At 37.2% G+C, this 26,704-nt stretch overlaps 1 protein-coding gene across 7 annotated transcripts in view; it reads right to left on the bottom strand.

The window, feature by feature from the left end:
• The window catches only part of PPP2R2C (protein phosphatase 2 regulatory subunit Bgamma), a 142,247-nt gene that overhangs the window by 72,566 nt on the left and 42,977 nt on the right, over nucleotides 1-26,704 (bottom strand). For 3 of the 7 annotated variants that reach the window (XM_026846797.1, XM_026846799.1, XM_026846798.1), the window contains exon 2: nucleotides 25,614-25,764. The exons of 2 other annotated variants lie outside the window; for them this stretch is intronic. In XM_026846797.1, the coding sequence (XP_026702598.1) occupies nucleotides 25,614-25,662 (49 nt within the window). In that variant the 5' untranslated portion in view covers nucleotides 25,663-25,764. Of the gene's footprint in view, nucleotides 1-16,122; nucleotides 16,279-25,613; nucleotides 25,765-26,704 lie in introns of all 7 variants that reach the window. 2 more of the 7 variants (XM_026846800.1, XM_026846802.1) reach the window with 2 other exon arrangements.

Below are 26,704 nucleotides of genomic sequence, written 5' to 3'. Positions count from 1 at the left end.
AGGTAAGGTGTTGTGTTTGACCTTTAAAGCCCTAAGCAATCTGGAAATCTAGCCAAGAGACTGGGCTTTCTGTGCACTTTCCCCCTCTTTCTTCTCTCCTTTTGCTTTTATAGCAATGATTAGAGAGAAGCTGTCAGTCTCCCCCTGACATTCAGCCATTTGGTCAGACAGGACCTGGGCCTATTAAACTCATTTTGAACTTCACAGCTCATTTGTCCTGGTGGATAGCTGGGGAGAAACTAAGGATATCCTGCAAGAGTTGTTTTGTGAAGCTACCACTCAATTTTGTAGTAGGCTACTATGCAGATGAGCAATTTTTAAATGACAGTGGTATTTTTATGCAGTCCAGAACACAGGATGAGATCTCAACCAGCTGTGTATGATCAAAGATGGAGGATGATTTCACAATCTCTTGCCCTCTCCATTGCCATGGAGCATCACAGCTGTCACTGGTGGTCTGAAAAAACGAACTGCACAATGTATTTACTATCATGTACTCCATAGTGTTAAAATAAAGTCTGAATTTCACATGAAAATTCAAGGTAACTAGGTTAATGCAGGATGTCTGCAGCAGAATTTCAGCAGCACAGCAGTCTCTGAAGCTATTTTGAGCAGTAGCAACTACTTAAGTAGAATCACCAAGTGGCCACATTCCATATTGTTGGGAATAACAATGCTGGAACACCTTTTAACAGGCTACCTAGGGATTACTTCAGCTAAATGCAGCTTTGTTATCAAAAAAGAAAAAGATTTTTTTCAGCCTGACAGCACCATAAAAAACTCTTGTTCATACTGAATGACACGTGAACAGAGACTGGTGTTTATAATTTTCTGCTGGTTAAAGACTCATCCTTGCTCCCATTGAACTAAATGAGGCAAAACTGCCATTGATTTCAATCAGATTAGCAGTAGACCTTAAAGATACTAACCATCAGCACTTATTAATATGGAATTATCAGTGGAAAACATATTGACTAGTTGATCTAAATACTTTATGTTCAATTCATCAAAACACTTTCTCCAAATGAACAAAGACAGAAAACTGAACCCAGACCAAAGGTCACACTGAACTTACAAATCGCAGTGACTGCTGATATACATAACCAGCAGCAGCAGCATAATGTGTATTACAACCAATCAAACCAATGGCATAATATTAACCAGGAAACAGACAGCACACCCCCGCTCAGTTTCCCAGCAGTTCAAATTCTGCCTCAATCAGAAACATCCTTCACCTTTTCATATACAACACGAAAAATCCATAAAAATAATTTCATATAACTGGCTACTTATTTGCTGAATGCCATTAAAAATAAAAGCCAAAAATCAGCTTGTGACTATAAATGCTACAATTCTTGTAAAAAGCTCTTAAATTCCATTAGTATTATTTTTAACTTTGGAGAAATAATTAATATACTATAAAGGAGAAAAAGAGTGGTAAAAATTCTGAATTTAATTATATGAATGGTATTCTATATACACTTAATTGCATAGTAGTAACACAACCACTTTCATTACTACTTTATAGCTTCAGATGCCCATTAGCACAATCCCCAAGGTTCCTTATGAATAATTAGATTAGGACAGGGGGACTCTGATGAAATGCAATAGGATGTGATGCTTATGAAACAGCACATCTTGAATCCAGATGCTGACATAACAACATCATGAAGAGCTAATTTGCACATCCAAATTAATACCATCATGATGATAATATAAAAGGAAGATATGCATATAAAATGAGCTACAGAAAATAATGTCAAAAAGAATTGAGGTACTTATATTACAAAAATACATCTTTTTGACATTTTAGCCCAGTTGGAAAGGTGTAAATAGACTAAATGTCATATTCATGAGCATACAGCTACTTAAGCAGACTTACTAGAATTAAATCCACTATTTGGCAACATATGGGCAAGCTGTTTAATAAATAGTTATACCCATCAAATGTGCAGCTCTCACATAAACAGGTGAATAAATTTCATTATGTTTTATTAAACATCTGTTTCCATTTGATACACTGAATGTTTTTGTACTGTTTGGTGCTTCTTAGGCATATACCATCAACAAAATTGGTAGCGATCTATTTTTTGAAGAATCTCTACATGAGGCAAAACAGACAAAAAGAAATTGTGTTTTAAATTATTTTAAAGAGAGTCAAATATTTCTGTAATTGTCATGAGTTGTCTGTCTGCATATTTAAATGTCTGAATAGTTAAAAAGCATCTACCTCAAATCTACTTAATGGAAAATAATGGGATCCCCCTAGAAAAGGAAATAGTTTTCTTCCACTTCTATGGTTTTCCTTCATATAAAGTTTAAAACACAGATAGACGTGTTACAAGGTGGACCAACATTTGCTACTCAGACACAAATGTCAGTCATCTGCTTCTCTCTCCATATTTTACAGCATGTAACGTGTGGATCCTGTTTGCCCTGTGCATTTGGAAATCTGTTCTGTCAAGGCAGAGCACATTAGTCTAAAGGATTTTCAAACTTCAAAAACATTTAAATTCGGGTCAAGCTAATGGGATCCCTTTAGAATAAAGAAATATTATATGTAAACCCAAAAGAGATTCTAATACTGCTGAGAAGGATAGGGCAGAAACAGAAGAAGGATAAAAGCGAATAGATGGGACACAAGCAAGAGGCATAATACTGGAAATAGAACATTAAAGACATAATAAGGCAACAATCTGTGCTAATGTAGTAATCCAAAATTTTCTTATACAAGGGCAAGGAAAACCTCATTAAATCTAAAAAAAATACTTCAAGATAATAATAACAATGTTCTACACTAAGTATTTAGGAATGTGCTACAATATCACTGAGACAAGGCGATCAACAGAATTCAAGTGAGATGTATGGGTTACGCACTTATTCACACTTAGCACCAATTATGACAAAATTTTCTAACTGGAACAGAAAGACACATCTAAAAAACAACAAAAAAACCCAAGCCTCAAACCAATTCCCTCAAGATTATGGAAAATAAAACATTTTTTCTGGACAAGTGATATACACTTAGAGGTAACTGGGATGCTAATAGGGAAGAACAGTAAAACTTGCCGCTTTGTATTTGGGTAGTTATGATGAAGCGTATATTACTTTTCTACCTAATACTACACCTGCTACATGAACAACATGAATTACAGGATGCTTCATTATTCATTCTAACAAAACACTTCCCTTTAAAAGAGGTTTAAAGTACCAGCTTCTTCATTACCACATCTCAACAGTCTTTGCATACTGAGATTGATCGTACACTGTTTAAATCACTCGGAGTTCCTTCCAGGTACTTCAAGGGAAACAGTATCAGTACCAAAGATTACGACTAGAATACGTTAACAAAACCAAAAATCAAATAACCAGCAAGACCCACAGGCAACATGCAGTGAGGAAACATATGTGAGGCATAAGTGAAAGCTTTTATTGGTATATGAAAGCATTTTCATGAGCTTTTGCCACTGTAACCCTCAGCTTCCTATACTTCTCTGCCTTTTTTTTTTTTTTTTTTGTCACCTCTTGCTGTGCACTGTCTGTCATAAGATTCTGGTGGCATGTTCATTTTAATCACCTATAAGGCATCATACACTCCTGTGACACTGGAGTGAATAAATAACAGAAGGCCTTTTATTTTGAGAAGACACAACTAACTGCTCTTAGTCATGATGTATGTTGTACTGACCCAATAAGACAGCCTCAATTCCATGCAGCCCTTCACTTCAAAGGCCAAATATTAATATACATATATTTTAAAATCCTATGCATCCTAAAGCTAACAGTCTCCCAATGCATAAATTCACAAAACACCATGCCTAAAACTAGAGCTGTCATGCTAGATTTTCCTCCTCACAGCTGCCTGGCACCCAGTCAGTGCTTTGCAGCAGCCCTGAGACCCATTTCTGGACTTACATGGTGCAAATGGGTAACATTCTAGTGCCCCTACTCCCTCATCTGCTTTCCTATAAGTGGTTTCTGGAAGTTATATCAGTCTAGGTCTGTGCAATCATTTATACACTGGTAAGATCTAACTTAAGTCCATGTATAATTTTATACATGTTTTATTGCTAACTTCTCCTGTGGAATGCTTTTACAATAAATGTATTATATAATGCTAGAACTCAGTAAAACCAGGAGATACAATCTATTGAAAACCTAAAGAACACCAATACTAACCTAGGACATCATCTCAGAACAAAGCACCACAAAGTCCTGGCATAAGAAAAATTAGGCAGGCAATTTCTGTGGAATATTTGAATGTTACCTTATTAGATACCAAAAAAACACAATAGGTAACAAAGGGTAAAAGAGTTATGGAGCAGGGCCTAAGCTTTTCAGTATTTTCAGACTACAGCCAGAGGACTGATGGAAGAAGATCACTACCAGTCTGGCACCTGCCCTTGTTTGGCAGAGCTGGGATACCACATGGCATAAATGAAACCCATATTCTCAATATAGTAGTTCTAAACATCTAAATATCTTTTACAGATATAGGACAACAAGAGGACAATGGAAGGTCGGTCTTATTGCTACCTCTGTTACATCCCAACTAAATTATCTTTTTGTATCAGTCTAGCAACTTTGCACAACAGCATTTATGCAGATTTTTTAAATATAAATAAGGTTCAGATAAAATGTGCGGTAAAGCTCATCATCCATTCCTCCTCACTAGTCTCTTTATTACCTTCATTAATATTGCTTTTCGGTCTACAGACCTGTGCCTTCCAGTACTTCCTCATCCTTAATGTCTCTCACCTGAATAGGCCCCTGGGACTTATCACAGGGGTAATATTAAGTATGTTCACACGACTTCCCAGGATTTTTATGTATGCATCTACTCTCTGACTTGCAGAGATCATAACTGGAGCTTTAACAGTCCTTCTCTGGGAATCAACTAAATGCATACCAAGAGATGCAAATTTGCCTGGACTGGTGATAACACTTCAGTCTATTTAAGTACATTCACAGTTCTCAGTAGGAGAAGTTGTTATTAAAAGAAACTCTTGGGAATCTATGTAAAATTTTCACTGAAGCCCCCGTATCTTCACAGCCACCTAGATTTTATAGTTGCCTAAACACCATGCACGTTAAAGAGATACGTGTCTTAAAGACTGCATCTTTAAGTTGTCATAATATGCTGCCCTGAAATTAAAATGAATGAACTTTAAATAAAAAACAACCCAAACAGAAAATAAACTACTAGGAGGGGGAAAGATGGTTATTGTGTCCCATCTGTTTAAAGCAAAAAAAAACCCAAAAAACAAAAAACAAAAAACCACAACACACCAAAAACCTGTATAAGAAGAGCCATTTCACAAGTCTTCAGCTAGATCTGGAATTTAAGATAAAAAATGTGTCAGTTGATGAATTACAAGCTTAATTACATCTGGGATAAGACATTTTAGAACCCAAAGGAAAAATTATTTGCTGAATGTCAGTATGCTCAGATGCCCACCAGTGAGCAGTCCCTCCTCTATTCCAGGGTTTCAGTGAAGTCAACATACATGTCAACCACAGTAGAAGAAACACAAACTAATGAAACTGTGTGTAAGCTGTAATTACACTGTCTCAGTGAATGGCACTTGGGGTATTGTGAACAGATTGTACATGTTACTTCACACAGGGCTTAATGAAGCATTCCCTGTTTTACAAACTTCACCTCTTGATTTAATTAACCTTCATACCTATACATGCACTACCTACCAATCATAAATGTTGGAAAACCCTTAAATAAACTACAGTGCTTTCAAGCTACATTAGAAAAGTAACAGGGGTTCAGTTTGGCAGCTCAAAAGTGAACTGCAAGTAAATTGTAAGGTTCTTAGATGACAAAAACTCACATGGTGAATTTGGCCCTAAATCAGCTCTCCCAAACATAAGACCTATTCTCGTAAAATGAAACTGCAACAAAGCGGAATCAATTCATTCACAACAATAAAATTTAAGATTTTACTAGAAGAGAAATAAACAGTAAAACAGTCTAGGAGGCTCTACCTTATAGAAGACTTTCAGATATTAAAATATGTTCTGTTTTGCAGAACAAAATAGGTGGCTAACTTGCAACTTAGGTTTGTAGGCACAGCTTTGCACAATACAAATATATAAATACATAAAACTATACCATTTTCACCAACTCTTAGAAATGGGAAGGACATTCATCATTACTGTCTCAAATGTAAAAATCATCAAGTTGGAGACCACAGCAGTTTGTCTTTTACAAGTTTAGGACTGAGCAGGCCTCCTCTTAGCCTGCATCTTCATGTTTTCCAGTACCACAGGGGCTGCACTTTACAGTCTTGCAGTTTTTCATCAGCTTTAAAGCCTGGATTATATGAATTCTCTGCTCTAATAATTTATCGGAAAACAGTGGGGCACTGCAAATAAATGGTGCTTTCCTGCTGATTTCAAAGAGTGAAACATGCACCAAACACAACCACTCATTTCATAATTTCCTCCCATACGAGTATAAATTCCTGCTCAGACTCTAGCACTCAAGGACAGATAATCTAGAAGTGCAAAGAGAGGTTCTGCCTACTCTCCTCTTGTGGTGGGAACAAACTGAAGAGGCAGGGAAACAGCAAAGCCCTATTTCACAGTTTTCTACTAATGAGGGAATAAAGGAAAAGAATTGCATCTCTGAAAGGCACCTCAATGGCACAGGAGCTAACCAGGGCTGCTCCTGGCAGGCAGGGCTCAGCTGAATTTACTTCACATAGATTTAGTAGCTGTGCAAACAACAAAGCAAAATTGACACACTTTCTCTGCTTCCCCAAACGTTAAAGGCTGCATAACATACTTAATATTTTACTTCATTAAAAAAATCAAGTGAAATTACTTAATGCACAAATTTGAAAAACACTCCATACTGATTCAGGGAATACAGGCTGCATTGGAGAAATATTAGTAAAATCTTCACAACAACAAAGAGCAAGTGAAAGCTGTGGAGATAATTTATGTGAATCTCCAAAGTAATTTTAATAGTAGCTCTCATAAAAAATTAATCTTCAAAAGTTAGCAAGCATGACACAGAGAAGGAGAACCAGTGGACTGGATAGCAGTTGGCTAAGGGATAAAAAGGAAAGTTTGCCAGCCACAGAAAATGACTCTGTTTGCATTTTAAAATTGAATCATCTGTTTTTTCATCCAGTGCTAAATATTTACATTACAAGCAAAAAGAAGTAGAAAGACCTCCCTATGAGCCTATGAAGCAATATGGATTATTACTTTAAAAAGAACAAAACCAAACCCACATATAATAAAAAAGAAAAAAAAAATCAACAAAAAACAACAACATTTATGGTTACATTCTGTCACTCCAGAAGAGAGATTTCAAGGAGGGGGCAGAAACCTGTGTAATAGAGGCCATAAAGCAGGATTTTAAATTAACTCAGAACTCAGCCAACCTTGACAACTTAAACAGAAGGTACCAAATCTGTCTTTTTCCTTCACTGGAACTATGCTATTCAGTTCGCATGAGAATCTCAACCAATGTAAATGTCATTTTGGCATATAGGATAATAATAATTGTATTTATGATATATCCCTCCAAGGCAGCATGCAATATCACTCATGCAAGTTAAAATGCACCACAATACATGAAAATATTGAATATATTTTAAATCTGTACTTACTATTTTTCACTTCAGTAGAAAATTTGCAGCAACTGTAAAGCAATACAGCTTTCTGTCTTATGCCATTTTATTGATGCAACCAAATGAATGAGTGTGTTGCTCATTAATATAACAAAAGGAGTAGCCAAGCACACTTGCCTACTTCCCCACACTGCTGCTAATTACTCAAGGGCCAGACTTCACCATTGTTATTCTCTCGCTGACTCTCAGCCCTTGGGTCCCGGCTGCCTGGCAGTAATTTGAACCTCAAGATACAGAAAGAAATATTGTGATGCCACAAAGTGCCACACTCCAGTGAGACCAGGGACACAGAACAGGATGAATGACAGTACAATTGATGTTGAACAGTTGGGGGAGCATTTGGTACAGGATACACTTAGAGCTTGTCACAGTGGTATCAAAGATCCTATCGGCAGATTGTCCATCACCACCCAGGGTGGTGGCTCAGTTGACAGCAGGGATGCTGAAGGTCCCAAACCAATATTGCCTCTCAGCTGGCACAAAGCAGAATTGGAACCAGTGCCTTCAAACATCCCTGGGCTAAGTCTGAAATCAAATTCTCTCAGCTCCCAAGTTGCCTCAACATGGGTAGTGCACAGAAAATGGTCCTCCCTCCTCCTGACATTTTTTCCCCCTCTTCTACAGCACTACCAAACAAGGTAGACACTTGCTTGCAAGGCAGCTCCACACAGAGCTCAGCACAAGCTCAGGGAATTTGCTAAGAATTTGAACACATCTCGAGCTCAGGAACCTCCACAGATTCAGTTGGGGTTTGAGTCCACCTCAACCAAGAGATAATAAGCAACAGGACAAGAGATAATGGCCTCAAGTTGTGCCAGGGAAGGCTTAGACTAGATATTAGGAAGCATTTCTTTACAGAATGTGTTGTTAGGCATTGGAATGTGCTGCCCAGGGAGATGGTGGAGTGCCCATCCCTGGAGGTGTTTAAGAGTCGGGTCGACATAGCGCTGAGGGATTTGGTATAGTTGGGAACTGTCAATGTTGGGTTGATGGTTGGACTGGATGATCTCCAAGGTCTTTTCCAACCTAGACGATTCTGTGATACAACCAGAATTAAGTCAGAATTGTGTTACTTTAAGTCAAGGCACTTCCGACTTGCATACTTAAGCACTTGGGGATCATGTGTTTCAAAACAGAAGCAGTACCAATTGTTTTTAGAAACCTCTACAGGCTATGTGGTACTTGTGAAGAGGCATTCCCATACTCTGAGATTTATACAACGAGTACAGACCCATTAACTGTGTCTGCACCAAAGAGGATTGAAAAGCAATACATTATTCTGTATTCTGTGGCAATTCTGGAAGCCACAAGGCAGAAGCTTATGTCTCCTTGCACACTCCCATCCTCCTTGCACAACTGACTCATACTCCCATCACTATACTTCACATTGCGTGAAAATTGCTGCTACCCAGCTGAGAAGGCAAGGCTGCTGCTACCACCTTACAGTCTGAGATTCTTCACCAGATGTTCACAACTCTTGAAGGGCAGTACAAGAAGCCAGAGGCCCATGGCAGGGACCTGGCCACAGTATCCCTTCACTGCTGTAGTCCGAACACTACCTATCACAGCTATGAATAGTCCTGAAAGGCTTAAAAAAAAAAAATCAAGAAAATGGTCAAAACATGGTGATAAGCATTCTTGTTCAAACAGTTATTTTCAACATTTGGAAAGTAGCTATAGCTTTTATAAACATCAACATGAAGATGTAGATTCACGAAGGTGATCACTTCCTCAAAAGTCTGCAATTCATGTCTTGTCTGCAAAACTGAAAGAGTAATACATAGGGTATAATCCTTGATTTATAAGAATTCCGAACTGAAAAGGTAGAGAATTAAGCTAATGGCAATTTTTACACCCTCAGATTCTGGTAACTAAAATAAAGGAAATGTCTCTGGAGCTGTCCTGGGCAGCACATTGGATTCATTAGTGTAAAGGTAAGTGTTAACAGCAAGGACAGTGGCTTCTCTTATTTCTTACAAAACAAAACTCTAGATGAACAACATGCCAGAGTTCATGCACCTTCTGGGCTTATAATGAGACCCCTTTTCAAAAGCCAAAACTGTAAACTAATTTATTACTTGTATTTTCTATTATGACAAAACATAAAGCCAGTACAGCTGATATCTGGCTTCACAGTAAGGGCTTTTCACAGCCCTAACTAAAAATCCTTTTTCCACCCTTACTGGTAGTATTATAGACCTAGATTCCCCCTTCTTGCTGTTGTTGCAACAATCACAGCTGACAGAAACAACAGGTGGTTTGTTTTACCCGGGACTGAAAAATTAGAGGTCAGCGAACCAATTGCTCGTGTACTATAAAAATAAAGCTTGGTCTACAACAACCAAATCTGTATCATATGCATTGCTTCAGAGCGCAACTGATTGGAGACATTTTTACCCTGGTTTGCAATTTGACAATACAGTACAGAGCAGAATAAAGCAATAGACTTGGAAAAGCTATTTATAGTGCATATGCCCCAAGGAGATATAGCTAATAACTAATTCATTTCACATCACGCCTTTGAATGCAATATGAAAACTTTCCAGTTTCTTATCAGCACAGGAGAAAAGACCCCACTGTGGCTTTCTTTAAAATAATTAAGGATTCTTTACCAAAACATTTTAATCAAACTAAGTCTCCAAATGCAGTCTTTTCTTCCCCTGCCTTAATATGTTTCCTTAAAAGGTCTGTGCCTATTAAAGTTTTGATAAAAGCATTTCACAACATAGTAGTTTCCCACACCATTAAAAATTATGCTCATTTGCCTAGATAACACATTTGTTTATCGAATAGTTTTCTACAAACTGGATTAAAATCCAGTATATCATTGGTCATATCAACAGGAAACAAATGGAACAATCTGCTAAAAAATTCGGTGGGCAGATGCAACTGTAATGTCTGCATATGTAGAGATTTTGGGTTGGTTTAGGTTTTTGTTATAGGGAAACCAAATCAGCTAAGTATTATTCTGTGGACTAGATAGCTGAATATTTTATTACAAATGATTAAGAATTAAACAACAGATAAGAGAGGAAGATAAGGATTTGTAATAGTCGAGAGACATCCATAACCACATTGAGCTTCCCTTCTGCTGCAACTGCATCAGAAACAAAGCAGGAAGCAGACACACTGCTCAGTGCACTGATAGCTGGCTAATTTTGCCACACCCACAATTTCTGTTTTCTTTTTCTCTTCTTCCACATGCTGACACCAGGTGTTATAACAGCTTGACTTCAATGAAAGTGTCCGAAGAACAGTGTGGTTTCAGCCAATACTGGTGCCAAAGCTATATCATAAATAAACTTGTAGGAGATGCTGCAAGGAGCCCCAGCTGCTGCTCCACAGGAGCTATGACTGCCATGGGACTGTGTTAACTCTAATAGAAAAATAAGGGCTCTTGTGGATTTAAAAAAAAAAAAAAAACCACAAAACCACACACAACAACAACAAAAAAAACAAAAACAAAACAAAACAAAAAAAAAAAACACAAAAAAAACCACCCAAACAAAGAAAAAAAACCTTCAACACCATGGAATGTCCTATGCCTCAAAGACTAAGCAAACAGTAACCCACTATTTAACCTGGGTTTTCTATTACTTTTTAATTAAAAAGCAAGTTTTTGTTAATAGGGTTTATGCTTAAATTCTAAGTAATTACTATATGAAACCATGTGAATTAACTCCATCAATTTGTAAACCAGTGCCCCTAGGGCCCCTAGTTTTTACTGAGTGATGACAACATCCTAATATTGTTTTTACCACAGCAGAAGCAGCATGAAAATTCTTTAAAACACACATTAAACAGACATTACACAGTCATTTATTTATATTGTAGGTGCAGTGAAAATGCTAGGAAACAACAGGGAAGAATACATACATACCCATCTTAATGTCTTAAACATAACTGCCTTTCCATTAAGCAATCTGGTATCAAAAGTAGTTACCTTGTACACAGAATGCTTGTTTTCAAATTTATCAGTCATAAAGTTTAATGGGTAAAACCTGGATAAACATATTCTAAATCCCTGATTAAATTTAACAGAAAGACTACAGATCTCCTTCAATAACCCTTAAGGCCTTTTAGGGTTTGAGGGTTTTTTCTGCTTTAGCAGAATATTCTGATAGCATTAGGAAGCTCAGTGAGAGCTGAGCATCCACTTCCAGAATCAGACCTTCTTTTAGACTGTAAAAGGATATACAACTTTGTGTGTGCACATTGATTTTATTTAGGAAATTGAGAGAAATCGATCTGAGGTTTGCTCATTTTTAGGTTGGGGAAGGGCTTCTGCAGAAGTTTTTGTTCTGTTTTCACTTCTGGTGTTTGTTCATTTTATTATATTTACTGTATTATATGTTTATTGACCATGTGCTTTAGTCTGAATTATTGTATTCATCAGAAAAGAAGTATCTTTCCATTGTGAAGCAAATCGAGCAACAATATATTAACTACTAAGATTATTAAAGCAAGATATCTAAATTATACTGGCAAAAAGCAGATAACAAAAGAGTTTTTAAGTGAGGGCTTAAAAATAACTACTAAATAAAATAGCATCAGCAGTTTACAGCCAGATTTTAGTCTGAGCTAGAATATGTCCAGACTACATGCAACACAAGAACACGCAAAGACTCCACACAACTTCTGAAGACAAAAATCAGCTTAACTGTTTAGATTTCTAAATATATTGAGGGTACAACATCAGCTACTGAAAGGGATTGCCACTTCTAAATTTTTGCTCACACAGTATTTAAAAATTTAAAGAGAAAGTATTTTCTGTGTTTTCTTCCAAGGTTAGAATTATCTATTTTCCCAGTGAAATTCCAAGTATTTAACTTCTAACTTTTATAACAAAGGAACAGTGCATAAGCGTCTAAGTTCCCAGAAACTAATTTCACTAGTTGTTATACTTCTAGGTTTTAATGGCAAAACACAGCATAATCACTGTATAATCAAAGACACATGATAGCCCATCAGGTTTTTGGAGTCTTTGGTTATGCAGTGTGAGACTGCTTGAGTTAGCACCATCTCCATAATACAGAAAAGGTGAAAATATCTTTTGAAAGAGCAAGAAGAGAAGGCTAAGAAGTGATCTCCTACTGAAGTGTATTTATAACCACTGGCCTGCGAGGGAACATGGTTACTGATCATCCTGTCTCCCTGTGATGTACCAATACAGGATCCTGATGTGCTAGTATATCAACTTGTCAGAAGTGGCTAGAGCAGCATTAAATAGAAACACAGCGAGCACGTGTTCAATGATGTTACAGTGCTGAGCATACATAAAAGTTCATATCAGTATGCTGCTGTTGAAGAACCATCACTTTAGCTGCTAACCACACTGGTTGTGTTTTCAGATGGGAATGCAGTGAGATAAAATTAAACACTACAAAAGCAAACACAATGCAATAATATTATATTCACTCCTCGTATAGAACAGGGTAGAATAACAGTCCTGTCACCTGCCCATTGGTGTGAGGAACTGAAGCCTCAACTAGAAACCCTCTATTGTACCAAATTCATGTTCTTGCCATGAATTTCAATGAGATACCTACTTATTCCTGGTTTTCTGCCTTGTTTCCCACTCTCTATTATTTCACCAATGCAGCAAATCCATTAGACCCACTGGTTGCAGACTTCTGACCATATGGACTGCTCTTTCTAAATAGATCAGATTTAACTTCTGCATTAAATCCATGACTATATTAATAACTGCTTTATCTCTAGAATCCCTTTCAACAGTTGAAAATACTGTTGAGAAAAGCTGAAATTAACTTTTCTCTCCTTACATTGTAAGGTCTCTCTGTCTTAGTGCTTATTACATAAGAGCAACCAGTCCTCTCCAAAACAGAGATGTCTTCCACTGAACACTTCAAACCTGCATCCTCTCCTACTTGCGTCCAGTAATACTTGTCCTCAGCCCTTTGTGCTGAAGAGTTGGAGACAGTAAGCTGATCTGTATATCATCATACTCTAACTCAAGCTAGTATCTAGCTGGAGCATCTTTAGTTTTATTAAAAACATTTAGTTATTTATGAAGACCTTTTAAATAAAGAAAAAACTGTTGGGTCAACCTCTCAAAAACAATGACAGAAGAAACTCATTTGCCATGCCTCTGTTTCATCAATGTACCTTTCTATGCGTTTAATCAATTCATTGAATGACTACTAATCTAAAGTAAAATTAGCTCATGCTTACACAGCTGAATACAAAAGCAGCTCACAAAAAACCATCATGAGCAAATTTCTAACTTTTCCTGACTTTTGTGTACTTGACTTCATTAAACATGTTTCTCATTTAACATTACAAGTGTCCCTGGATCTCAGGTATTTCTGGTCTGTATTAGTGACTGTTAAATCCCTTTTATTTATTATCTGAATTTTAAAACTATCTTCAGCATTTTACTACTGTTATAATGCTATCTATACTAACAGAAATTTGTCATGCCACAACAGCCCTAGTCTTGCTGCAACACGTAAAGGAAAGCCTGAGCCATCCTCTCTTCTCAATTTTCTTTGCCACCTCCCAGACATTTCTAGTGTGGTGTCCACTGATTCTCTTGTAGAAGTAACGTCTCTCAGGACCTTTTCTGTTGAGAAATTATTTTGTTGGCAGTCAGAATTTTCCTTAAAATTATAAATTAAGAGAGAAACACAATACTTTATTACCTAAAACCACCATTAAATAACATCATAATGTTCTAGAACAAAGAAAAACTAATTCACCCATATACTCTGATCTGCCAAATGCTGAATAGATAGATAGATGTACAATAGACATAAAGACATCGCAAAACACTGGCAGTGTACAAGGAAGGGAAGCATTTGACACAGACCACTACAGGCCAGCTGAATGTCATCATAGACAGTATCACAACCCAGTAAAAAAAGATGTACTCATCTTCCTGTTCTACTAATGATACGCACAGAAAATTGTCTGTGTGCCAAATGTGTGAACTGTTTTTGCCAATTGAAAAGATACACATATTCTTCAATTATTTGCTGTATTTTACTAATTAAACAGGAGAATTATGGGAACCTTTCATTAACCTCTCAGCAAGTACATATATTTTAAAATAATTATATTCAAAATGAGAACCATCTGTAGATCAACTCTGCAAGGCTGAACACCAATGTCATTAATTCTTTAAATCTAATCTTTTGCCAGAAAACAGAAAACAGATGTAGCAACTTCAAAGCCATATGCAACTTGTAAATTGTGCCTGACCTACAGAATTCTTTATTGTGGTCAGCTGATGATTTAGACTGTGGTTGGTATAAGAACTCCCTTAGCAAGATGTGGACATTCACAGGGGGCCAAATGTGCCAGTGAATCTGAGCTTACAACCATCCAGTCCACACTCCAGATGCTCTCCCAAGTACTTTGTGCACTAAGGAGAAGCCACTGAAAGGTTGGCACAACAGCAAAATCATGATAAAGCTCAATATTTGAAGGTGAAGGCAGTGAACAGCCACAGGCCAGCATGTAACATGAAGGAACCAACCAGACAAATGCAGGAAACACTCCCCCATCCCATCTTTGGGTAAAAGAAAAAAGACAGCTCTGAAATCTTCTAACACAATATCTAAACCATTAAAAATCAGAATTTTAATAGCCTGTGTGCAACTGGATCAATATTCAACCAATGTCATGCTCAAATAAGACAAATTTTTTAAAATGTTTAATCAGTCTCAATTTTTAGATTTCATGGATGATCCAAGCAGAGTAATATATTCTGTTAAATACCAAAGTCTTAAAATGTGAACCAGCACCACCACTCCAAAAACATCTTGAAACTGGTAATATTAAAGTTATCTCCCTATAGTTCAGAAAAGACACAGGTAGAAGACAGAAGATTTTCCCATCTAAAACAAAAGCAAAGAGAAGTTCTGACCTCAGAAAGCAGGCCAGTTGGCACTGAGATTTCGTGCTCATTCCAACAGCTAGCTGAGATATACCAAAGCAGATATAAAGAAACCTAATTATTAACTATTGTTTAGAGTAGTACTTTCTTGATCTATTTTTTATTTTGATGATACAGCTGTTATTTTATAGTCAAAATCTATGCTTTGTTAGAACACAGTCTGTTTTCATTTTATGACTGCTCAGCATACAAAGTAAAATGAAAATATGTCAAAAAGGAAGTGGAGTTTTGTTTTAGGTTTTCACTTTTTTTCTTTTCTATGGGTAGTAAAACCAAATAAAGTTGTGCTGCCAACAGTCCCACTGTCTACCTGCCACTGAAGGCAAGTTTGTAAATCTTAGGAGAGGCTGTTTCCCACCAAGCTGCAGACTCGCAAGGAGCTGACAACATCAAATCCCAGAGCCAGGCCAGAAGTCTCTTTCAATTAATTGGTACTGATGAAAAAATAGTCCACAACAATGAGGACAAACCATACTGTCACAACTACCCAAAAAGCAACAGAATCAAGAGTCAAATGAGATCAAAAACGGTTAGTATACATGACTGTACCTTGGTCTATCATTTGGAAGATATAATTTATCAGTGCAAACAGTGCAGCTTGTCTACTATATTTAGGGCTAAACCCAGATGGATTCAGTCAAGGAAATCTGAGGATTCTAGATGCCACCAGAGTCGCCTTGCGCACAAGCTTCCTTATAGCTTTCCCTAAAAAACAAAGAAATTCAAGACAAAAAAATGGTGAAAACTTTCCTCATCTAAGGATAATTTTTCAAGCAGGAACAAAACTGTTGACCCTGTAAGCAAAAACGCACCTTGTTCTCCCAATCACTTTCAATAACAGAAAAACACTTCCTCAGTAGACATTTGCAGCCCAGATCTTTCTAGTAGCTGCAGCCCAGATCTTTCTAGCTCCTATATTCTCTTCCATCAGTGTAATTATCTGAGACTCAAGAGAGTTTCCTCTCTCATACTTTTAACCCCAAAGAAGTAGGTACTATTTTTAGAATTACCAGAGACATGCTGATACTAAGTCATTGAAATAATTAAGTACCTCAAAAATTCCTTAGTGTGAAACCCACTGTACAGCTGTTGAAGGGGTTCAACTCAGTTCAGTTTACCCTCCATCAACAGCAGTTCAACAGAATGCTTGTTGAAGCAGGGTTTTAAGTGTTAACTGCTTCAGTCAATAAAATTTAAAATGGAGCACAGAAAAAAAGTCTACAGGATCTAGAGAACAGGTGCTCTTTCCCTTTTAAAGGTAGGATCTTCCTAATAAAAAATGAAAAAGTTATAAAGAAGAAAAAAAAAAAAATCACACAAGCATACAAATCAAATGCTCTGTTTTAGAGAAGTAAACTGTAATTCTGTGATCAGAACATAAGGAGAGAAAGTTAAGGAACCCATTCTATATTAATTCTGATACTCGAAGTATAGCAGGCCAAACTATCAACTCCTCAATCCCAGGTATGTATAACATCAAAGAGAAAACATCATAGATCTGTGAAGAAATATATTCTCCATTTTAATTTGTATCTTTCACTTTTCTTCAAAAGCCTTTCTTTTCTAGAAAATACACTGAAAAGAAAACACATGCAAGTACTGAATAGGAAAAAATAAAATCTATTATACATGCCAGGATGGTTTCGATGCTTATTTACACATGCTTATATTTAAATTTGCAGAGCCTTGAAATTCAGAAAGATGAAGTGCTGTATCAAAGCAGTCCTTTTTATGACGGCATTTGTCATTATGTGAATCTAGTCCAGACAGCAACAGTCCCTTCAAGTTAGTTACTCAAGTGTGTAACTGCATGCATTGTACTCATGAGAGTTTTCTTTTGACTTCTATTTGAACTATTAAAAGCAGTACTTTGAATAAATGGTGAATCTGAATAAAGCCCCCATTATTCTTTTGGTGGAAATGGGGCAAGTCCTCTGAGTATGTAGACCATCATATCTCTTATAATTATCAAAAGCAGTGGAACTATGATACCTACGCTACTAGGGGACTAGTATATATCAATCTATTTGCAAAGATTGAGTATAAGCAGTGAAGAACTATCAGTTTGTGTATAAAACATATGACAGGTAAATAAAGTGACATGTAGCAACCCATGTCTTTGGACAACAGATCAGTGCACAAAGAATTCTTCATATAACCAAACTTAAATACACTTCCCATCTCTTACATTGCAATTTCCTTAAAAAGGCAGAACTCTACTAAATGAAATCTCATCCCTTATGACTTGCCTTACAAACTGGGTGGCAAATAGTCATGAGCAATTATTAGCGAAGGGCAATTTCTAAGTAAATTCATATAGGAATATATGTGTACTTTAGATGTGACCCCAAAAACTACTAAAATCTGTATCTTTCATAGATGTTCTTGCAAAAACTATTAAAACGCAAGGGCCACTGCAGAAAATACTTTCAAGATCTTGAATATTCTTGCCTACATTTTGGCGTAAGAATTTTAGATGCTCAGTGCTTAAAATTATATGATCAGTGACTGTGATGCTTGAATAAAGAATAATTTATCTCTAGATCATCTATGCTACCACTGGAAGACCTCATCTAAGCGTTTATTTGCAGCAGACAACTATACAAGAACTCTGACAGCTGTATTTCTGTCATTTCCCTAGGAGCCACTTGTTGAGGATTTTCACATTTATATGTCAAACTGTCGTCCTTTGATAAACTCACTATATATCCATCAAGTGAAAACCTGGACCAAAGACATTAATTGTCATTTAAACCCTGGCAATGGGCTTATGTGCATCTTGATTTCATAATCACCTTCAGGATGACCTCCATCCTATTTTTAATATCCACAATGGTTACAGATTATTATCACTTTCTCCAAGTGCCCTCTATACATTTTCACTGCAAGCTACAAAAAAGTATGTCCAAGAACAACTCTCATTTTTTGCTCTCCCTCCTGTATTTACAAATTTATTTCCAGATGAAGATAAGAATCAATATAAAATATCCCACATGTATTATAGTGCAAAACTATCTGTTCTAATGACTGTAATGCCATAATGACTGCTGGTCATTCATATGTACCTTATAACTTAGTATATAGTTCTTTAAAATAAGTTGAAGAACACTAGTAAACAATAAAGAGCTCATCTGAAAACATTAGAAGATAAAACATTAGTGAACTATGTCATTAAAACTGTATTTGTAAAAATAGGGCATGCTTTAAAATTTTATCTCCTGGATGTCTGGTTTTTATGTACTCAGACATCCAGTGGCAACTAACAAATGTGAAACATCACACATATTAAAATTTTGGCTATCAAAACCCATAAACTCTAAAAAAAATCTCTTAATTTCACTCAAAAACATGGGAGATTGTCCCAGGAGTATGTGTTTAAGGATAGATTTGACATAAATAAAAATTAATACCTGACCTAAAAAGACTTTAGCCTGTTTAGCTGAACAGTCAATGGGGAGCACTCCATTTTCCACGTTATTAGGATGCAGGAATCCCAGTGCAATAAATTAAGACTTACTTACAAGGAAGAGTTTTACTCTTCTTTCAGTTTGCTATGACAAGTCTTTTTTGCTCTGGTTTTTGGGGGTTTTTTTGGTACTATCTTGGAAGGTGGATTTTTCATTCTGTTTGATGAACTGATGCACATCTTCCTCTTGATCTCTTGCAAAGTCATATACCACATGCTTAGAAAGCAGTATTTCCTGAACATCACAGCTGACTGCTTTACTATTTTGATGGCATGCACACAGCATGCTGAGGTTTCCCTGGATGTCCAATGACAATGAGGAATTCAAACACTGAAACAGAGTTATTACAGAGGTGGAACAGTTCATGGTCTCTACCAGCATCATTTAAAGCCTCTCCAAGATTCAACTTTATCATTTAGTTACTATTCTTAGTCAAACACTTGATGCCTAGGAGGTGGTTTTGTTCACGCTCAGTGAGAGAACAGATATCATTATTCACTGCCAGCATTATTACCTGCATACAGAAAAAGAAGGGGTACCACATAAGGGTCTGGGAAAGAAAACAAAAGCTCTCATGACACTTCTGGGAGCTATAAGCAAAAGCTTCTTCAGGAGATCCTGCTATCCACTGGGAAAGGATTGTGCCACTGTATTGTACAAAGCACACAGACAAAAAGCATTCCTAGAGAAAATCTTTACTTATTTGTCTAGTTATTTCCAAATTCAAATATGTGTTTTCACATACTTACTGTTGTCAGGTGAAGCGCCTAGATTTCGATGGCCTTTTAGTATGTCTTTTACAAACATGATTTCTAACTTGAAATTTTAAAATTTTATTTGTGGCATAGCCATGACTTTGGAAAGAAGTTTCGTATAAAAGAAGTAGTGTCTCCTTTTTGTCCTGCTGATAGAGTTGCTTACAGGGTGGGTAGGAAAACAACCTTGCCTTCAAGCAGACAAGAGCTTCTTAAAATCTGCAGAAGACCCACAAAAGTCCATTCTCCCTTTTTGGATAGTTCATCTATCAGAATATATGTCTCTCTAACTATCCTGTCTTTCTTTTATCCTTGGATCACTATAGCTACATATCAGCACCACTATGACTTTAAAATCCTTCTACATTATCTAGCTGTCTTCCAGAATTTTCTGAGTAGCCGAACAGCAACACTAAAATTGAGAAGACAAGTCACAGAGTCTGGTAGTCTTACCCTAGCAAATAATACACTGTCAGAAACATACTACCATTCTGTAGCACAACAACAACAAAAAATCAAAAATGGCCACAGAATAAAAATACCTTGTAAATTTTAGCTGGAAATTGCCAATGTCTTTGGGGTGACAAAAGAACATAAAGAAATTAGTCCAGTGATTCAATTTTTATCATCATCCTGAAAAAGGACTACTGCCATTACCATCATTATGAGCATTTAGTTACACATTAGAATATATATATTATAAACACAGACTGTGCTAAATATTTTCTTGAAACTCTAATTCTGCTGTTCTCCCAACCTCTATAGATTTTCAAGCCAACAATAGCTGCTCTTTTGATTACAGCTCTAGCCTGTGTGACCAATTTCTTGTTCTGGGCTGAATCATCACAAAAGCATGCTGATTGGTTTAAAAAAAAAAAAAAAAAAGCTGAATACCATAGCAACTGACTTGCAGCCTTGCTAACATACAGGAAGGATTTTTTACTTGAATGGGAGCTACAAGTGAAAACACCAGGCCAAAAGCAGATCTGGCATAGTACCAACAACACAACAGAACCACAAAAGTTGCTTAACCCCTCCCCAATCTTCTCCCTGTAATATCTTTCAGGTAGAAGCAAATCTTCAGGTTCTTATCAAAATACAGTACAAGGAAGAAGAAACAATGTGTGCTATAGTATTGATCCTGCATATATATCTAGACACTGCAGACTCTTTGCCAAAACAAACAGGATTACATTTGAAAAATCAAGTCATGGAAGCAGAACAATAATAGAGCTTGATCTTTACTTTTAATTAATAATCATGTCACTACATATTTAAAAAGATTAAAAGTGTTTAAAGAAACACCTCCAAATATATATAACTCTACATTGTCCAAGTTAATGACTACTTTTAGCTACACATCAAAGTAGCCAAGATATTGATAATAAAGACAAACACTTAATGACAATACCCTCTAAGAATTGCATCAGGTCTCTAAGGAATATACTTGAAGCAGCATATTGTTCTGTAATAACAGTAAGAGTCTCTGTTGGGTTTAAATGGCAAGGTTTTGGTGGCAGGGGGCTGCAGGGGCGGCCTCTGTAAGGAGACCAGGAGCTGCCCCCATGTTAGATAGAGCCTCTTCCAGACAGCTCCAAGACAGACCCACCACAGGCCAAAGCTGAGCCCATCAGTGACACTAGTGGCACCTCTGTGATAAGGTGTGTAAGAAGGGGTGAAAAACCTACACAACAGCAGCTGTGAGAAAGGAGTGTGGAAATGTGAGACAGCCCTGCAGACACCAAGGTCAGTGAAGAAGGAGAGGGAAGGAAGTGCTCAAGGCGCTGGAGCAGAAATTCCCTTGCAGCCCATGGAGAAGACCATGGTGATGCAGGTTGTCCTGGAGCCTGTGGAGGACCACAATGGAGCAGATATCCAGTCTGCAGCCCACTGAGGTCCCCACACCAGAGCAGGTGGAAATGCCCTAAAGGAAGCTGCAGCCCATGGAGAACCCACACTGCAGCAGGCTCCTGGCAGGAGCTGTGGCCTCACATAGAAGGAGGTTTTCTGGCAAGAACTGTGGCTTGTAGGGGACCCACACTGGAGCAGTACATTTCTGACAGACTGTAGCCCATGGAGAGGACCCATGCTGTAGCAGTTCTTGAGGAACTGCAGCCCATGAGGAGGACCCACATTGGAAAAAATCAGTGAAGGACTGACTGTATCCACTAAGTGGGACCCCATGCTGGAGTGGAGAAAGAGCATAAGGAGAAGTATCAGCAGAGGCAAAGTGTTATGGACTGACTGTAACCCTCACTCCCCATTGCCCTGAACTGCTCAGGGGTGGCAGAAAGTGGCAGAAAAGCCAGGAAGGAGTGAAGTTGAGTCTGGGAAGAAAGGGGGTGAAGGGAAGGTGGGTTTAGTTTTGGGGTTTTTTTGTCACTAACCTACTATATTTTTAATTGGTAATAAATTAATCTTTCTGAAGTTGAGTCTTTTCTTCCTGTGACAGTAATTGATGAGTGATGTCCCTCTCTTTATCCTTTCATCTTATTTTCTTCCCCTGTCCTGCTGAGGAGGGGGAGTAAGAGCACAGCTTGGTGGACACCTGGCAGCCAGCCAAGGTCACCCCACCACAGAGTTCTTTCCTTTGAGGAAAGCACAAATCTCTCCTAGGCAACTGCAGCTATGAAGTCTTTGCTTTGAAGCAGACGAGCCCATCTGTTCTAGGTCAGCTATAACAGGTTTTCAATGCATTGCACAGTGAAGAATTACAGTCCTGTCTCTTCTCCACCATGTTTGGGGTGGCTTGTTCTCTGGGGACTATTAGATGCATAATAAGGACCTTCACAGTTTGGCTTTATAAGCCAGAAGAAAAGTCAGCTCTGTTCTTCTCTGTGCCTTATTTATGAGGCATTCAAAATCTGCTATGAAGTAACATCAAGTCAAGATGACCAGGTACACAACCTGCAATACAGCTACCTAAACAGCTTCTAATATTAGGGCTAATTTTTTAAATGAAGAAGTCTGAGTTAAGTACATAACTCGACAGTATCAAATTAATTTACTTGATCTCTGTAAGCATCATTTCTGAGCTTTCACTGGCATTGAGGAGTGCTGTAAGCCAACCACACCTATGAAAACCCAAATACTTTCCTGCAGTTAAAATGAGAGGAAGAGACTTACTTTGGGTTCCTGAATCTGAAAACAGTGGCCTGATTTTCTGTTAACAAAATAATGAACTATGAGGTAATTTTTTTTTTTTTTTTTTTTTGATCTTACAAGAAACGGCCACAAAATTCTTAAGGTCTTCTAACCTTAAAACTCATGCAGTCTCACAGGGAGTTTATGGTCCCAGGAAACTCTTGCACCAGAGACCCCAGATCTTGAATTAACAAAACACACTTTGTTTTTTGGAGGTCATTTCATCATACTGGTAAATTGCTTGACATGTTCTACTCATGATGATGAAAATGGGCACTTTTCTGTTGTCTCAGGTCTCTGATATATCATAATTCAAACATCAAATCAGCCTAACTGAAATCATACATTTGTGCTCAATATGTACATATCTCAAAATATGACTGTATTCATAATACATAGGGTGTATACAGACTCTGTAACAGACCACTGAAAACTATGTACCCACCTCAGAAAGTATGCATGTCCTTTATCTTCCGAAAGAGTTACATTTTTATTTAAATCACATTCTAGAAAACAGTGCAAAATTGCCTAGTTTGGCTCCATAAACAGCATATACTTGTCATTTTGGTACCTCAAGTAGAAGTAGAAAAAGCAGGACAAAGACAAACCAAGAAACTTAGCAAAGCTACACTCAAAGTTTTAGTCACCTTTGATTTTAAAACACAGGAGCTTGCAACACTTCCATTACTCAACAAAGAGGAATGCTTGATGGGCTGATCATAAAAGAGAGCTCGCTCTTGCCCATTTTTCATACTGTCAGAACAGCAATTTTTGTGGAGTTTGTTTTGATACACTTTGGTTTTGTTTATAAGGAATGAAGCAAGGAATTTTTTTTACTTGGGCTGCTATGCAGCAATTTACACAGAGAACATCACCTGTTTTCTGAAAAATATTAAATGATACTCTGTGATTAGTATTACTCGTGCAAGCACACTGTGTCCAAAAAACCGTACATACATGTACATTGGAGATACTGACATGCTGCCGTATATATGGCCCTATCACATACATGATCAGATTTCATTCTTGTATCAGTATTTCTATTCAACTTATGTAAATGACAATTTATTCTATTTCCCAAAAATAGTAAATATGGTCTCAAGTGCTTATGACCTTGTTAGAATCTGAAGGAATTTTTCCATGCTCCAATCAGCATGAAAGAAATTACAAAAATGCAGTACTGCAGCAGAGATTCAGTGACTGAAGGACACAATGGTAAGGCCAGAAAACTAGTTCTTGAGAAAGGTTACAAAATAAAAAAGTAACCTAATCAGTAATGGTCATAACGATGGCTCCAGATGTTTCAAAAGCTTTGGTAGAGGGCAACACAAATGCTCCAGAAAGTCAAAGAGAATGCTGCTACTCTATTTCCCTTCATTAACCTAGCAGAAATGCATTACTTGAGCATAAATACTTACATTGTTCTTGTCATAAATTTTATAATGACAAAATCACTCTTTCATAGACAGTATTATCAGGAATTTTAAAAGTAACTTGAACCACCAGGGTTTTTTGTCTTTAAAAAAAATACACTGTTTAAGGATACATATCTGCGTGTTAGTCCAACTGATAAGTGTCTGAAAGCAATTAATTAATGAGAAGGAAATTCAGTGGAAAAACAGTAGAAACTTTCCCTCCTAGTATATAGTACTGCTGATACAGACAGGGCCCAAAAAAAGTATTACAAAAATATTAAACACAAAAGAGAGCAACTTAGCACAACCGAAGTATATTCAGTCAAAAAACAATCTGCCTAGTTACAATCCAGTCACAGGAAAACTTCTAAACCATCAAACAGATGTGCAGCATACCAAGTCTTTATTATTACAATGTTCTAATGTAGAAACTTATTTTTTCCCATAGTATTTAGATTTCTGTGCTCAAGAGTTGACCTAGGCAGTTCAAGGTGTTCTGCAAACTAAAGGTGTTTGATTAGTTAATCTCAGAAGAAACTGTGTTAAACCAGGAATTTAAAGCAGATGTAGCTACTCCAAAACTCTATGAAAGGTCCTCTGCGTTATACGCAAAGAACAGCATCCCTGTAGAAGTATGTAATATTACCTTCTCTGAGAAGCTGTTGCTCCATTATGAAGATGATAAACCACAGCAATGAAGTTAGCTAATTTGTCCCCTGTATACACCTGTAGAATTAGTAGCTAAGTAAAAACAAACTTTTTATTTCAAGTCAATGAAAAGTCCGCATCTACACATGGGTTGCTAGTCTAGAAAACAGTCAATACCATTTCATGATGGTTTCTGCAGTCCAGTTAAATAAAAACAAAATAAGATATAATAAATACAAACAAAACAGATAGTGTGTGCAATACAGTTACTCGGCAGGTGAGAAAGAAAAAAGAGAAACAAAGAAAAAGACAAAAGGCTACATGCCTTTACTTTTATTGTAAATATTTAGGGTTTGCATAATCTTTGGGACATCTCAGACACTAAATAACAACATTTAGAATGTGCAGAATCTACATGTGCCACTTCCTCTAGGACACAGTTGTTTTCAAAAATTTTTATTCACTGCTTGCAAAGTGACATAATACAATAAATGAACTGTAGACATCTTTATCACATTTGCTTTTTGTGTTTTCCGAGGTCCATTGTCATAAGGGCTTCCTGCAACCAGCCAGCTGGGATGAAAGCAAAAATAAGTCATAGGCATCCTTACCTCCGAGTCCATCTCCAGAATCAACCTCATAGATGCTCTCCCCTTCCATGTTGTCTTTAGGACACAGCAGAAAGCAAGATCTTCCTCAAGTGATTTGCTCAGGCTCCAGAAGGAAGCTGAATCCACCCACTCTGCAGCCAGCAGGTGATATCTTTCAAAGAAAAACATAAAAACAGAACCACTGATCCACTTGTGCCATACAATAGAGAGGTCATTTAATTTCTCCCTTAAGCCCCCAACTTTTCAAAACTGTGTGTCAGTTAGTTCTACATCCAACATCTCAGCTCCCTCAATCAATCTTTTCAAGGTATCTGTGCTCCTTGTTACTTGTAAATTCAATTGCCTCCACCCCATATAAAGAGGTTGCATCAGCCCTGATTCCAGGGCTATATTGAGGGGGGAAGCCTCGGTACAAAGTCATGTTTATTCATATGGCCTGACTGGACTAGGAATGGGCAATATGGAGCAATATACTACCCATCTACAGGATTAGCTCTTCCTTGGCACGCTGTGAGTACTGTGAAATCAAATTACATTCAGGTTGCCAACAGCAACAAAGACTGAAAGCACAGAGATCCTGTAAGTTTGCTTTCTTAAGGCTACTCTTTGGATCACTTTAAGATCACTTAGTAGAGAGAGCATCTCAGCCGATCAATGGACTTGATTTTCAGATGAGTGTAAAGAATAAAAATGGGTGTGGACAAAATACAAAACCACCTCTTGACCTATTTAAGAGAAAGATAATAAGGGAGCAAAATCTCTTTTCCCTAAACTAAGCCTGAATAGCGAGTTGTTTTTCTATTACTCTGCTCCAGTGTAGTTAGTTTTTACCACTTCCTTCTCTTTTTGAATAAAAGAGAAATAACTCTTAATGAATTTAAAAAAGGAACTAATGAGTTAGGAAACATACACACATCAGTGCCTTTAAGAGGCACAAAGAGACAAAAAGCAATCAGAACAGCATGGAGTTACTAGAGTAGTTTTGCAGCAAGCGGAGAACTATCATGTATCAGATGCTCATGATCCAGACAGCAAAGCAAGGATTATGTCCATCGCTCATCCCCCTGTGTAAGATTTGCAATCTGATTATT

This window comes from Athene cunicularia, assembly GCF_003259725.1.
Source record: "Athene cunicularia isolate RWA chromosome 4 unlocalized genomic scaffold, athCun1 chr4_part1, whole genome shotgun sequence".
Lineage (NCBI taxonomy): Eukaryota > Metazoa > Chordata > Aves > Strigiformes > Strigidae > Athene > Athene cunicularia.
Note: the sequence above shows the minus strand (reverse complement) of the source record. Positions and strands in the feature narration are given on the sequence as shown.